This window comes from Mus caroli, unplaced genomic scaffold (genome assembly GCF_900094665.2).
Source record: "Mus caroli unplaced genomic scaffold, CAROLI_EIJ_v1.1 scaffold_7573_1, whole genome shotgun sequence".
Classification (NCBI taxonomy): Eukaryota; Metazoa; Chordata; class Mammalia; order Rodentia; family Muridae; genus Mus; species Mus caroli.
In genome coordinates this window covers 30,125-43,672 of record NW_018389359.1, presented here as the reverse complement: position 1 = coordinate 43,672, position 13,548 = coordinate 30,125, and the positions used below count along the sequence as shown (strand labels likewise).

The 13,548-nt window shown below is 40.4% G+C and overlaps 1 protein-coding gene and 2 pseudogenes across 1 annotated transcript in view; all 3 read left to right on the top strand.

The window, feature by feature from the left end:
• LOC110288072 (zinc finger protein 431-like) overlaps positions 1–5,147 on the top strand; it is a 24,675-nt gene extending 19,528 nt beyond the window's left edge. The window contains exons 2-4 of the mRNA XM_021154526.2: positions 1,642–1,777; positions 1,990–2,050; positions 3,567–5,147. Coding sequence (XP_021010185.2) covers positions 1,642–1,777; positions 1,990–2,050; positions 3,567–4,770 — 1,401 coding nt within the window. The 3' untranslated portion in view covers positions 4,771–5,147. The remainder of the gene's footprint in view (positions 1–1,641; positions 1,778–1,989; positions 2,051–3,566) is intronic.
• A 577-nt stretch (positions 5,148–5,724) lies between these two features.
• On the top strand, positions 5,725–7,874 carry LOC110288074 (annotated as a pseudogene).
• Positions 7,875–9,208: 1,334 nt separating this feature from the next.
• Positions 9,209–12,580, top strand: LOC110288071 (annotated as a pseudogene).
• The last annotated feature ends 968 nt before the right edge of the window (positions 12,581–13,548 follow it).

The window sequence follows — 13,548 nt, the reverse complement described above, 5'->3', positions numbered from 1 at the left end:
GATGAAAGTCTCTCTCTCTCTCTCTCTCTCTCTCTCTCTCTCTCTCTCTCTCTCTCTCTCTCTCTCTCTCTCTCACACACACACACACTTATGAAAAAGTGAGCCTTATGGCTCAGTGGCTGGGCTTTTTCAGGAGTGCAGCTACTGTGTCCCTTCTTTAATCCTTGCTCAATATTCTACATCTGCCATTAGCTTATTTGCAGTTACCTTCTCCTTGCTCCACATCTTAAATCTGCGCTCATCGCAGTTGCCCAGTTTCCTTCTCCTTGTTTAATACCCTAGATCTGCTCTCAGCTTAGTTGTATTTCTAATCTCCCTTCTGGGAAAGTGGCCAATGTCCACTCCACTGAGGATTTCACATGGCTGTTGACTCTTCTTCCCTCCCAAGCATAGGAAATCTCCCTTTCCTGCCTCCTGCCTCTTCTTTCCTCACCTTTAGGAACCTGTAAATCCTGCCTCTTCCATCCTTCCATTGGCTGCTGGCCACTTTATTGGTGGTTCAAGTGCCAATTGGAGAAAAGGACCTTAAGAGTTTACAGGCCAAATCCCAGTCACAGCATCAGAACCATGCCCTACACTTCACTGCTGAGTTCTCCCTCCTGCCCTATGTTGTTTAATCAACATTAACATTGTTAATATTTTCTTCTGTCCAGTTTTAACTGTTTAAACATATATTCCTTTTTGATAGTATCTTATTAATGTTATCGTTTGAACTGGTGCACCTCAGGTTTCTGGAAGATGAATTCAGAACTGGATTGTATGTATCACTCTCTTAAGAATTTAAATAAAAGCCGGGTGTGGTGGCGCACACCTTTAATCCCAGCGCTCGGATGGCAGAGGCAGGCGGATTTCCAAGTTCGAGGCCAGCCTGGTCTACAAAGTGAGTTCCAGGACAGCCAGGGCTATACAGAGAGACCCTGTCTTGAAAAACCAAAAAAAAAAAGAATTTAAATAAAAACCTATGAATTCTTTCTAACGTTTTGGTTTGGCTGATTAACTCTGGCAAGGGACACAGGTTCTTACTATGTACCTTTGTCTGTCCTAGAACTCTTAGGATGCATCGCACTGGCATCCAACTCAATGTGATATTTCTGCCTCTGTCCCCTGACTGCAGTGTTAACGACATAAGCCAATACACCCAGCATACTGACTGATTTTTATAGTTAGTAATTGTTAATGTTAATACAATTTCTTTGATGTGTGGTAAGCACTATAGATCTTGTAGAGCTTGCCTCCTCTTTATGTCTGTAATTGACAATTCTCTAGAAAGGCTACATCCTATTCAAAGGGCTGAGAAATGACAGGGGTGAACCTCATTATTTAAGTATCCTTCTAACATGACTCGGTAGTTACAGTAGAACTTCTTTATCAGGAAATTAGTGGAGCACGCCCCAGAATTATATGAACACATTGTCTATGAAGAATACATGAAGCCAGGTGTGGTGGTGTACGCCTTTAATCCCAGCACTCAGGAGGCAGAGGCAGGTGGATTTCTGAGTTCGAGGCCAGCCTGGTCTACAAAGTTTGTTCCAGGACAGCCAGAGCTATACAGAGAAACCCTGTCTCAAAAAAAAAAAAAAAAAAAAAAAAAACATGATCAATAATGTCTCTATTGTGCTTTCTTTTGTACCTGTATATGAGATTCTACAGAATGCAGTGACTTATAAGGATGTACATGTGAACTTCACTCAGGAGGAGTGGGCTCTGCTGGATCCTTCCCAGAAGAAGCTCTACAAAGATGTCATGCTGGAGACTTACAGGAACCTCATGGCTATAGGTAAAACTGTGAATTCCCTTTCCTATTTTAAAATTGGAAGAAATGTTTGTTTGTTTGTTTGTTTGTTTTTCTTTTGATGCACTTCTATAATTCCAATTGAGATGGATGGAGAACTTGGTGAGTAAGTGATGCATGACTCTAAGGTTAACTGAAGACAGTAACTTACATTTTGCCTAATGTCCACACATACATTTTCTGTTATTCTATTTTAGGATTTAATTGGGACGACAAAAATATTGAAGAACATTGTCAAAGTTTTGGAAGACACACAAGGTAATTTTCATGTGCAAGCTCATACAAATAAGCTTCTGAACACATTTTAGCTGGACAGTGGTGGCGCACACCTTTACTCCTAGCACTTGGGAAGCAGAGGCAGGCGAATTTCTGAGTTCAAGGACAGCCTGGTCTACAGACTGAGTTCCAGGACAGCCAGGGCTACACAGAGAAACCCTGTCTCAAACCAAACCGGAAAAAAAAAAAAAAAAAAGAAAGAAAGAAATTTTAATGTGTGCTGAAAGTTTTAAAGAAAATCAACATTTTTAATAAGCACAACTATAAGTGTATTGGTGATTTTTTACATTCTAACAAAACCATGGTCCTCAATGTCCTGTATCTGATTTGTTTTTGCAAGGCTTCCTTTAAAGAAGAGGACACGGAAATAGTGTCTTAGTGTATATCATCACTTGAAACATAGCCATATTAGAGCTACAGTTCACAGTTGGTAATCAGTTTCTTCTTATTATGTAAAAGCTATACACATTTAAAGGTAGTACACATAGGTCCAATAGCTTCTAAGAAGCAAAAAGTCTATAGTAAAGCTACTGTTACTCCATACAGGGAGTGAAATGGCTAAATTAACTGAGACAAGCAGCTTATGGGAGGTAACAGCCATGTTGTAAAGTAAACTTAGTCCCTATATCACATATCTCTGAGGAGCAAAATGTTACACTCAGTGAATCCAATGTTCAAATTTTTTTAGTTGTCCTTTTATAGAGATATCATATGTCATAATGGATAGAAGCCATGTATACATAACGTATATTGAATGACCTAGTGTTCCCCTCTCTGCCTCCCAGAACAATTAGAAGACATGCATTTGCTTGCAGTTAGGATGGATTTTTGAATGTGATACAAGTTTCATATCATTGGCTTTCCAGCTTCATTGACAATACATCAGCAACCTCATTCTGTAGAAGATTCTCTTGAGTCCTAGGAATGTGGAAATGCTGCACTTTCTCCTGGTTCACTTTGCAAATATAGAATGACCCACAGCCTAGGAAAAATTGGAATACACTTAGTGTGGTAAAGGTCTGAGTTGTTCCACTTTTGTTCAAATATGGGAAAACCCTTTTATAGAAAATGAAGGGGCTGGTGAGATGGCTCAGTGGGTAAGATCACCTGACTGCTCTTCCAAAGGTCCAGAGTTCAAATCCCAGCAACCACATGGTGGCTAACAACCATCTGTAATGAAATCTGGCGCCCTCTTCTGGAGTGTCTGAAGACAGCTACAGTGTACTCACATATAATAAATAAATAAATCTTTTAAAAAAAAAGAAAAGAAAATGAATATATAAAGTTGAACCATGTAATATATGGTCATACCTTCTCAGGTATCTTTGAAAAACAACCCATAACGAAGGGGTAACATCATGAATGATAAACAGCAAAGTGATAAAAATCTTAAGATCTGATTCCTCTTAATATTTAGACAAATAGTAACATTAAATCATACAGATGAAAGTATTCATCAGTTTGGTAAAACTTTCACATGTGCCAATTTTCTTCTCAGGCATGAAAGAAGTCAGAGTACAGAGAAACCCTCTGAATATACTCAATGTGGTAAAGCCTTTGCTTTACATGCTCACAGTCATGCTCAAAGGCATGAAAGGATTCATAGAGAAAAGAAACCCCATGGAGTTATTCAATTTGTTGAAGACTTTGCTCAACATAGTCTCCAAATTCATAAAAGAGCACAAACTGGAAAGAAACTCTATGAATGGAAGCAATGTGGTAAAGCCTTTGAAGATCACAGTCATCTTAAAATGCCTGAAAGAATTCATACCGGAGAGCAACCTTATGAATGTCATCAGTGTGAAAAAGCCTTTTCAACTCACAGTAATCTCCTACAACCTAAAGGGACACATACTGGAGAGAAATGCTATGAATGTAATCTGTGTGGTAAAGCCTTTTCACAACCTAGTCGGCTTAAAAGACATGGAAGAATTCATACTGGAGAGAAACCCTACAGATGTGATCAATGTGAGAAAGCCTTTTCAGAACACTGTAATCTCCAGAAGCATAAAAGAATACATACAGGAGAGAAACCCTACAAATGTCATCAATGTGACAAAGCCTTTTCCCAACATCATAGTCTCCAAAAGCATAAAAGAATACATACAGGAGAGAAACCCTACAAATGTAATGAATGTGATAAAGTATTTAGACAAAGCAGTGATCTCCAGAAGCATAAAAGAATACATACAGGAGAAAAACCCTACAAATGTAATCATTGTGACAAAGCCTTTTCCCAACATCATAGTCTCCAAATACATAAGAGAACACATACAGGCGAGAAACCCTACAAATGTAATCAATGTGACAAAGTCTTTTCCAGGCATAGTACGCTCCAAATACATATAAGAATACATGCTGGAGAGAAACCCTTCAAATGTAATGAATGTGAGAAAGCCTTTTCACAATATAGTAACCTCCAGTCGCATAAAAGAATTCATACTGGAAAAAAACCCTACAAATGTAATGACTGTGAGAAAGCCTTTTCACAACATAGTAACCTCCAGTCGCATAGAAGAATTCATTCTGGAAAGAAGCCCTACAAATGTAATACATGTGAAAAAGCCTTTTCAAAACATAGTATACTCCATTCACATAGAAGAATTCATACTGGAGAGAAATCCTACAAATGTAATCACTGTGAGAAAGTCTTTTTAGGACCTTATGATCTTCAAAGACATAAAGGAATATATACTGGATAGAAACCCGATGAATGTGTTCTATGTGTGAAAGCCCATGTATGTCACAGGAATCTTCAAAAGCATAAAAGAATTCATACTGTAAAAGCTTATGAATGTATATAATATGGTAAAATCTACAAATATCCATAGTCTTCATCATCATGAACATATTTGTATTGGCAAGAAACCCTCTGAATATTAGCTGTGTGCTAAAACCTATCCCAACACACTTATCTCCTAATGCATCAAGGAGCACATACTGGGGAGACAGAGGTGTGGGGGGGGGGACTTATGAATGTACACAATGTGGTAAACCTTTGCATATGACAGTCATCTTTTTTTTTTTTAAAGATTTATTTATTTATTATATGTAAGTACACTGTAGCTGTCTTCAGACACTCCAGAAGAGGGCNCCAGATCTCGTTACGGATGGTTGTGAGCCACCATGTGGTTGCTGGGATTTGAACTCTGGACCTTCGGAAGAGCAGTCGGGTGCTCTTACCCACTGAGCCATCTCACCAGCCCCGACAGTCATCTTTGAACATTAAAAAAAATACATAATGTATCACAGAATACAAAAAAGAACACTCTGGTGAAACCTTTGTAAATAATATGGTAAGGCCTTGGCAGGTGACATTTATCTCGTAATGTATGAAACAATACTTGTAAGAAACCTCATGAAAATAAGCAATGTAGTGAAGCTTGTGCGTGTATGAGTCATTCTGGAAATTATGAGAAAAGTCCATGCTGCAGGGAAGCCCTATAAATGTAGTCATTGTGGGAAAATTTTGCACTTCACAGTGTGGGAACGAGACATGGTGTAAGGATGTAAACTCTGAAGTTCAGCCACAGTGACATATTTTCTCCAGTAGGGGAACATTTCCTTAATCTCCCCAAATGACACTACCAACTGAGAAGGATTGATTTCTTTGCTTTTAAGCCTTTATGATTGCTTTCTGTTACATGAGCGCATTCATGATGAAGAAAAACTGGGTAAGCATTCAGGTGCCTCCACTCCTGTGCTATAGTAATGAATTCTTGTATAAGAAGAACAGCATGAGAAAATATGAGATTTGTCTGTGGCTTTGTGTGAGGATGTGCATGCTGATTTCCAAGAAAATTAAGCTGCTGTACCTTCTTATAGCAGGAAATGTAGGAAGATGTCAAACCCTGACCTGGTTCCTGGGAATAAACTTTTTTAATTGCTTGGCCATGTGTCTATTTTAATGTGTTTTATATCATCTTGATGTCAGGAAATGTAAAAAACTTATACAAGAGAAAACCTTATCTGGTTGATGATCTTGTTATAGACGATAGACATCACAGTTGTTTTTGATATCAGGAAAAAAAATCCCGTTTTTTCTTCTTTTCATCATAGCCTTGAAGGAAGTAAATTATTTCCCATGTTCACGCAAGTGTTGTAATAGAGACCTCCAATCGTAGTGGTGGTTTTTATTTTCAAACTTTTGGAATAGATATTAAAGTTTGTTCTATGACTTTCAAATCCATTTACAGATGTTTATTAGGGTGATCCTTGAGTTCATTCTGTGACTTCACCTTTATTTCAACTTTACTTGTTGAAGGGTATTTTTCTGCTGCAATGAAGTTAGTTAGATACTACTCTTCTAAGTGGTCCATTCTTTAAATATGAGGATATTGTGATTATACATTTCAGTAAGGTTGCTGGTGAAAGCTTGGTGAGCTGTTTTGTGTTTTGGGTTTTTTGTTGTTGTTGTTTTCACAAAAGAGGGAAAGATAAACCCCATTTGTCTCCTTTAAGAACCCCATTTGTCTCCATTTGGAAGACAGGGCCTGGTTTTGAAAACAGCCATAAAGCACCAGCTTCAGGAACAGGCCACAGTAACAGAAGGAAAGTCATAAGACACCAGCTCTAGGAACAGATCTTAAAATCCAGAACAAATTCATAACCCCACACCCACAGAGACCAGCCCAGGCATAACCACAAAATAGGGGGTGATATCTCATCTCAGAATGGACCATCTGCGCCCTGCTGCTGTTGCGCTGCTGCTGGCTGCTGTGCCCAGACTCCACCATAGACCAGTGCCCCATACCTACCTTGCTAGGACATGGCAACTTCTCTCAGGTCCTGTTTAACAATGTTGAGAAGTTCTATGTTCCTGGAGGAGATGTCATGTGCTATTACACCCTCACTGAAAAGTTCATCCCTCATCCCAAGGTCTGGATCTGCATCTTTAAAGTAGGATGGAGGACCACCCAGGAGTATTATACCTTCATGTGGGCTCCCTTGCAGAGAAAGACCTAAACAAGGTGTCAGCCATGCAGCAGGAAATCCAATTCAAAGCTTATTACCTTCCCAAGGATGAGGAGAGCTACCAGTTCTGCTATGTGGATGAAGATGGTTTGGTCCGGGGAACAAGTGTCCCTTTCCAGTTCTGCCCAGACCCTGATGAGGACACAATGGTTGTTATCAATAAGGAAAGGGTAGAAGAGATGGAACAGCTCAGTGAGGAGCTTTACCAAGAAAACCTGGAGCTAAAAGACAAGTACGCTGACCTCCATGAGCAGCTTCAGAGGAAGCAGATGGTACTGGAAGCCACACAGAGGATGAAAAAGACCTTAGAACAGGAAGTGGAAGAGAAGGGCTCTTGGAAGAGTGAGCTGCTCCGGCTGAAAGAATCCATACAGCAGAAGATAATGTTGGAAAAGGCCTTGGGGATCAGAGTAGAAGAGCTTCAGACCCAGCTGGCAACTCAAGAAACAGAAATGGAGGACCTTATTGTGAAAGATCAAGAAAAGACATAGCAGTTGGAACAGCTCAAGAAAGAAAACAGCCAGCTCACCCTCAGCTTAACGGAACAGAAGCAGCACTGGAAGATGCTGGAACAGACAGTGGAAATGTCGAAGGAGAAGGAAGCTGCAGCATGGAAGAAGCAACAGGGCTAAAGAACGAGAACTGTATCCTGTCAGAACAGCTCTGCAACTGCAAGATTTTGCAGAAGGAGAGACTAAAAGACCAAATCTCTGAGCTGCTGAGCAGGGAGACCTATCACCTCAAGGAGCTGCTGAGCCTGAAGTCTCTTCATCTCAAGGAGCTCCTAAGTCCAAGAACCTGCCACTCAGAGCTGCTAGCCCAAGCACTATAAGCACAGTCTTTTATAAAAACAAATGTTGTGGTATCGAAAGAAGTTTTCATTACAGGATCCCACCAGACTGGGAACAGCAGGAGCTCAAGAGTTGTATTGTCCATTTTGTATGAAGACCATCCCAGCAACCAAGAGATGGATCTCCAGGAACATGGTTCCTGTCCTTGTCCCTGCCTGAGCACTCCAGCCTGCAAGTCTGTGCTGGGCCAGATTCCTACTGGAACGTGGTTCCTACCTGAGAAGGCTGCCTAGCCAGAAATCATTAGAGGTTCACACAACTGCTGTCTGTAAAATGAAATTGAACGCAGCAGCTGTCACTTTGTCACAACCAGACTCTCAGCCAATGCCCAGGATGAAGGTACTTGCTGATTCACAGCAGCTGACTGACACTAAGTCATTGTCTTCTGAGATGCCTACCTCATTCAGTCAGGTCTTTGGTGCATTTGTGTTCAGGCCTCAATCCTAACCTTAAGGGCAGCAAGCAAGGACAGCACAAAAGTGATGAATTTCTTTATCTTCCTTGTCTGTACGGAAAATCTCAGATCTGTTTTCTGTGATCAAAGATGTACGCCATCACGCCTGGCTTTCTTAGGAAAAATGGGAGTGGGCAGGGGAAGCAAGACTTCTTTCTATCTGGAACACTTTCTGTTCCTTTCTATACATGTAGCATGGATTATGTCATATATGGAGATGTTTTAGTCTTACACTGGCTAATCTGGAATTCACTGTGTAGCCCAGGCTAGCCTGCAACTAGGCAGTCCTGCTGAGTCACCTTCCAAAGTGCTGAAACTGGTCCTGAGCCACTGCTTTAGTCTGTAGGTCTCTTAGTTGCTAATTAAGGAATTGTTAGGGGCTGGAGAGATGGCTCAGCGGGTAAGAGTATTGACTGCTCTTCTGACTGTTTAAATCCCAGCAACCACATACATGGTGGCTCACAACCATCTGTAACAGGATCTGACCCCTCTTCTACAATGTGCTTACATATAATAAATCTTTTTTCAAAAAGAATTGTTAGGAAGTATGTAGGCTGGCAGCTTTCTCCATAGCTAATTGAGTTTGGATGAATGTAAGAATGAGTCTTTATAACCTTTGATATTAAAAATAATTTCCTCTTCAAAACAACAACAACAACAATGGGCCATCTGCACTGGGCAGCCCTATTTCATCATATGGTTAGAAGTCCATGACAGAGGCATGCAGACAACTGACAACCTGTGACCCCCAGCACCCACCAATGAAATTTTTGATTACCCTAGTTTCCCTGGTTCCTGATAAAAAAGCTTTTATGCCTTTGTCTGAGGTCGCTATTTCAATGAATGATTGACCCCTGTATGATGATTGTTTCTGCACAGTAAGCCCTCTTTGCTTTAGCATACTATCTGAGTCTGGGGTCTTCCTTCAGTGATTTTTTTCAGACATGTACATTATGTAGCAGAAGAATATCAGTTACAGTTTTCCTGATGGAAGTGTGAAATCACAGTCACATATCATTTTGTGTCCTAAAATCTTCTCTTTAATTTTTGATATCCTTGGAATCATTCTGCGCATGGATCATACAATGAATAATGGATTTTTCAAGCTCTCCATCTTGATTCAAGGAGGTTTAGCATGAGAAAAGGAGGGGGAGGAGGAGGGGCAGGTAGAAAAGAGGAAGAAGAAGAACAAGAAGACCAAGAAGAATAAGAGGAGGAAAAAGGAAGAGGAGGAAGAGAAGAAATAGAACAGAAAGAAGAGGAGGAGGAAGACAAGGGGAAGGGAGAGGGGGGGGGGGAGAAATCCCTGCTCAGTACTAGTAGACAGAAAGATGGGCTATTGAAGGATAGGCAAAAGTTATACTGAAAGACAAAACTTGCTGGGCTGAAAAAGGGTCAGCTCCTGGACTAGAATGCCAGGCCAGGAAACCTTATGCTGCTGGTGCCTTCACCACAGTCTAACCCTAAGGGAGGTGCTCATGTCACTCAAGACTCATTGGCCAATCAGGAACTCCATGAAGCCGCCCCAATCAGAAGAAGAGGAGGGTTCTTCCAGGTGCTTTGCTCCCTGCTGCACGTTCAGCTCCATTGCTGAGCAGGCTTTTGTTGTTGGTGTGTTGTGTTTTGACCTCTGCAGCAAAGTGCCTTAGGGGAGTGCCTACAGGAGCTACTAAGTCTCATCATGGTGAGCAATAACTGCTGCCCCTAACCTGAATTAGCTGTGGACTGAGAAGCAGGAGAGGAGGTGGTGGCCCTCCACTGGGCTGGGTGAAAACTAACAGCCACTTGTGATGTTCCTAATAACTTCATTATGGGATCTGGATCTGCAAAAAGCATTTGGAACAATGGCTTTTGCTGTAGAAACATCCTTGGCAGGATGCCAAAATCGAAGAGACTAAGTTTCTTGGTATCTTCTAGAATTTGTCTCTTTGCCCTTTAAGATCCATTTGTAATTAATTTTGTGAGGGTTGTAAACTGTATGTCACAAACTGGGTATCACACCAAATTTAAGCTGTGATCAGAATAGAATCTATGATGTAAAGGATTTTCCAGTGCTTAGGAAATGGTAACTCACACCTAGCAGAATTTACTAAGGGATGGACCGTCTTTAAAACCCACGGGCAGGGCATGGTGGCTCATGCCCTTAATCCCTGCACTCAGGAGGCAGAGGCAGGCGGATTTCTGAGTTGGAGGCCAGCCTGGTCTACAGAGTGAGTTCCAGGACAGCCAGGGCTACACTGAGAAACCCTGTCTCAAAAAACAAACAAAGCAAAAAACAAAAACAAACAAACAAAAAACACCCACGGGTAAGTAGCATGGTAACCAAGCATTTTAAGAGATTAGGATGCTAGGATACACATGTATGTTCATTAGAATTGTCAGGAAATATGGCTTCAGATCATAAGAAAAGAAGACGACCCTGATTAACTGCCACTAGGTCCATCTCCAGATCAAGGTCAGTATTTTAAAAATCTGCTCAAAGGAGAATAGTGGGGTCACACACAGTCAACAAAAAGGCCTGGTGTGCCATAAAGGATCATTTTTCTTCTTCTTCTTCTTCTTCTTCTTCTTCTTCTTCTTCTTCTTTCTTCTTCTTCTTCTTCTTCTTCTTCTTCTTCTTCTTCTTCTTCTTCTTCTTCTTCTTCTTCTTCTTCTTCTTCTTCTTCTTCTTCTTCTTCTTCTTCTTCTTCCTTCTTCCTTCTTCTTCCTTCTTCCTTCTTCTTCCTTCTTCCTTCTTCCTTCTTCTTCCTTCTTCCTTCTTCTTTTTGTTTTTGTTTGTTTTTGTTTTTGTTTTCCAAGACATGGTTTCTCAGTGTATCTCTGGCTGTCTTGGAACTCACTTTGTAGACCAGGCTGGCCTTGAACTCAGAAATCCACCTGCCTCTGACTCCCAAGTGCTGGGATTAAAGGTGTCCACCACCACGTCAGGCTTTGATGCCTTTTTATATTTAGACAATTAGTAACATTTAATCATGCAGATGAAAGAATTTAGCAGTGTGATAAAGCTTTCAAATGTGCCCGTTATCTTCTCAGGCATGAAAGAAGTCAGAGTGCAGAAATACTGTCTGAATATACTCAGTGTGGTAAAGCCTTTGCTTTACATGCTCACAGTCATGCCCAAAGACATGAAAGGATTCATACAGAAAAGAACCCACATGAAGTTATTCAGTGTGTTGAAGCCTTGAACCTTATATGAGTCGCCAAATACATAAAAGAACACAAACTGGACAGAAGCCCTATGAATGTAATCAATGTGGTAAAGTGTTTCAAAATCACAGTCATCTTAAAAAGCATGAAAGAATTCATACAGGAGAGAAACCCTACCAGTGTAATCAATGTGGTAAAGTTTTCTTATATCCCCAGACTCTTTACATGCACAAAAGAGTTCATAGTGGAGAGAAACCCCACAAATGTAATGAATGTGATAAAGCCTTTTCATGACACAATAGACTCCAGACACATAAAAGAATTCATTCTGAAGAGAAACCCTTCAAATGTAATGAATGTGATAAAGCCTTTGCACAACACATTCACCTTAGAAGGCATGGAAGAATTCATGCTGCAGAGAAACCGTACAAATGTAATCAATGTGGAAAAGTTTTCTTGCATCCCCAGACTCTTCACATGCATTAAAGGATTCATAATGGAGAGAAACTCTTCAAATGTATTGAATATGATAAAATCTTTTCACGACACAGTAGCCTCAAGACACATAAAAGAATTAATACTGGAGAGAAACCCTATGAATGTTGTCAATGTGGTAAAGCATTTGGGTAGCACAGTCATTTCCTATAACATAAAAAAGCACACATACTGGATGGAAATGCATTCAATATGATAAAGCCTTTTCACAACACAGTCATCTTAAAAGCCATGGAAGAACACACACAGGAAAGAAACTCTACAAATAATCAATGTGCTAAAGCTTTTACAAATCTCAATCACCATAAAAGGCATGGAAATATTTGTCCTGCAGAGCAACCCTACAAATGTAATCAATGTGATAAAGCCTTTCCACAAAACAGTATTCTACAAAACCATAAAAGAAATCATACTGGAGAGAAACCCTAAAACTGTTCGATGTGATAATCTCCAAATACATAAAAGATTCATACAGGAGTGAAATCCTACAAAAGTAATCAATGTGACAAAGCCTTTTTTCAACATAATAGTCTCCACATACATAAAATAATACATACTGGAGAGAAACCCTACAAATGTCACCAATTGTGATAAAACCATTACAAACCACAGTCATTTAAAAAAGCTTGGAAGCAGCAGGGCGTGGTGGCGCATGCCTTTAATCCCGGCACTCGGGAGGCAGAGGCAGGTAGATTTCTGGATTTCTGAGTTTGAGGCCAGCCTGGTCTACAAAGTGAGTTCCTGGACAACCAGGGCTATACAGAGAAACCCTGTCTCAAAAACAAACAAACAAAAACTTGGAAGCATTCATACTGGAGAGAAATCCTGCAGATATAATCTCTGTGACAAAGCCTTTCCCCAACATAAATTGCAAATTCATAAAAGAAGATATACTGGAGTGAAACTGTACAAATGTAATCAGTGTGAGAAAGCCTTTTCAAAACACGGTCATCTCCAAAAGCATAAAAGAATACATATTAGAAAGAAAACCTGCTGGGCAATGGGGGCTCTCGCCTTTAATCCCAGCACTTGGGAGGCAAAGGCAGGTGGATTTCTGAGTTGGAGGCCAGCCTGCTCTACAGAGTAAGTTCCAGGTCAGCCAGGGTTACACAGAGAAACCCTGTCTCGAAAAACCAAAAGAAAGAGAGAGAGAGAGAGAGAGAGAGAGAGAGAGAGAGAGAGAGAGAGAGAGAAAGGGGGCTGTAGAGATGGCTCAGCGGTTAAGAGCACTGACTGCTCTTCTGAAGGTCCTGAGTTCAATTCCCAGCAACCACATGGTGACTCACAACCATCTGTAATGAGATCTGACGCCCTCTTCTGGAGTGTCTGAAGACAGCTACAGTGTACTTACATATATAATAAATAAATCTAAAAAAAAAGAAAGAAAGAAAGAAAGAAAGCCTACAAACAGTTAATGTGAGAAAGCCTTTGTACAACACAATCATTTTTGAATGTATAAATGAACATACTGGAGAGAATCACTATGAATGTGATTATAGACTTAATTGTCATGAACATATTTGTATTGGCAAGAAAAGTGAATATAAGCAGTGTGGTAA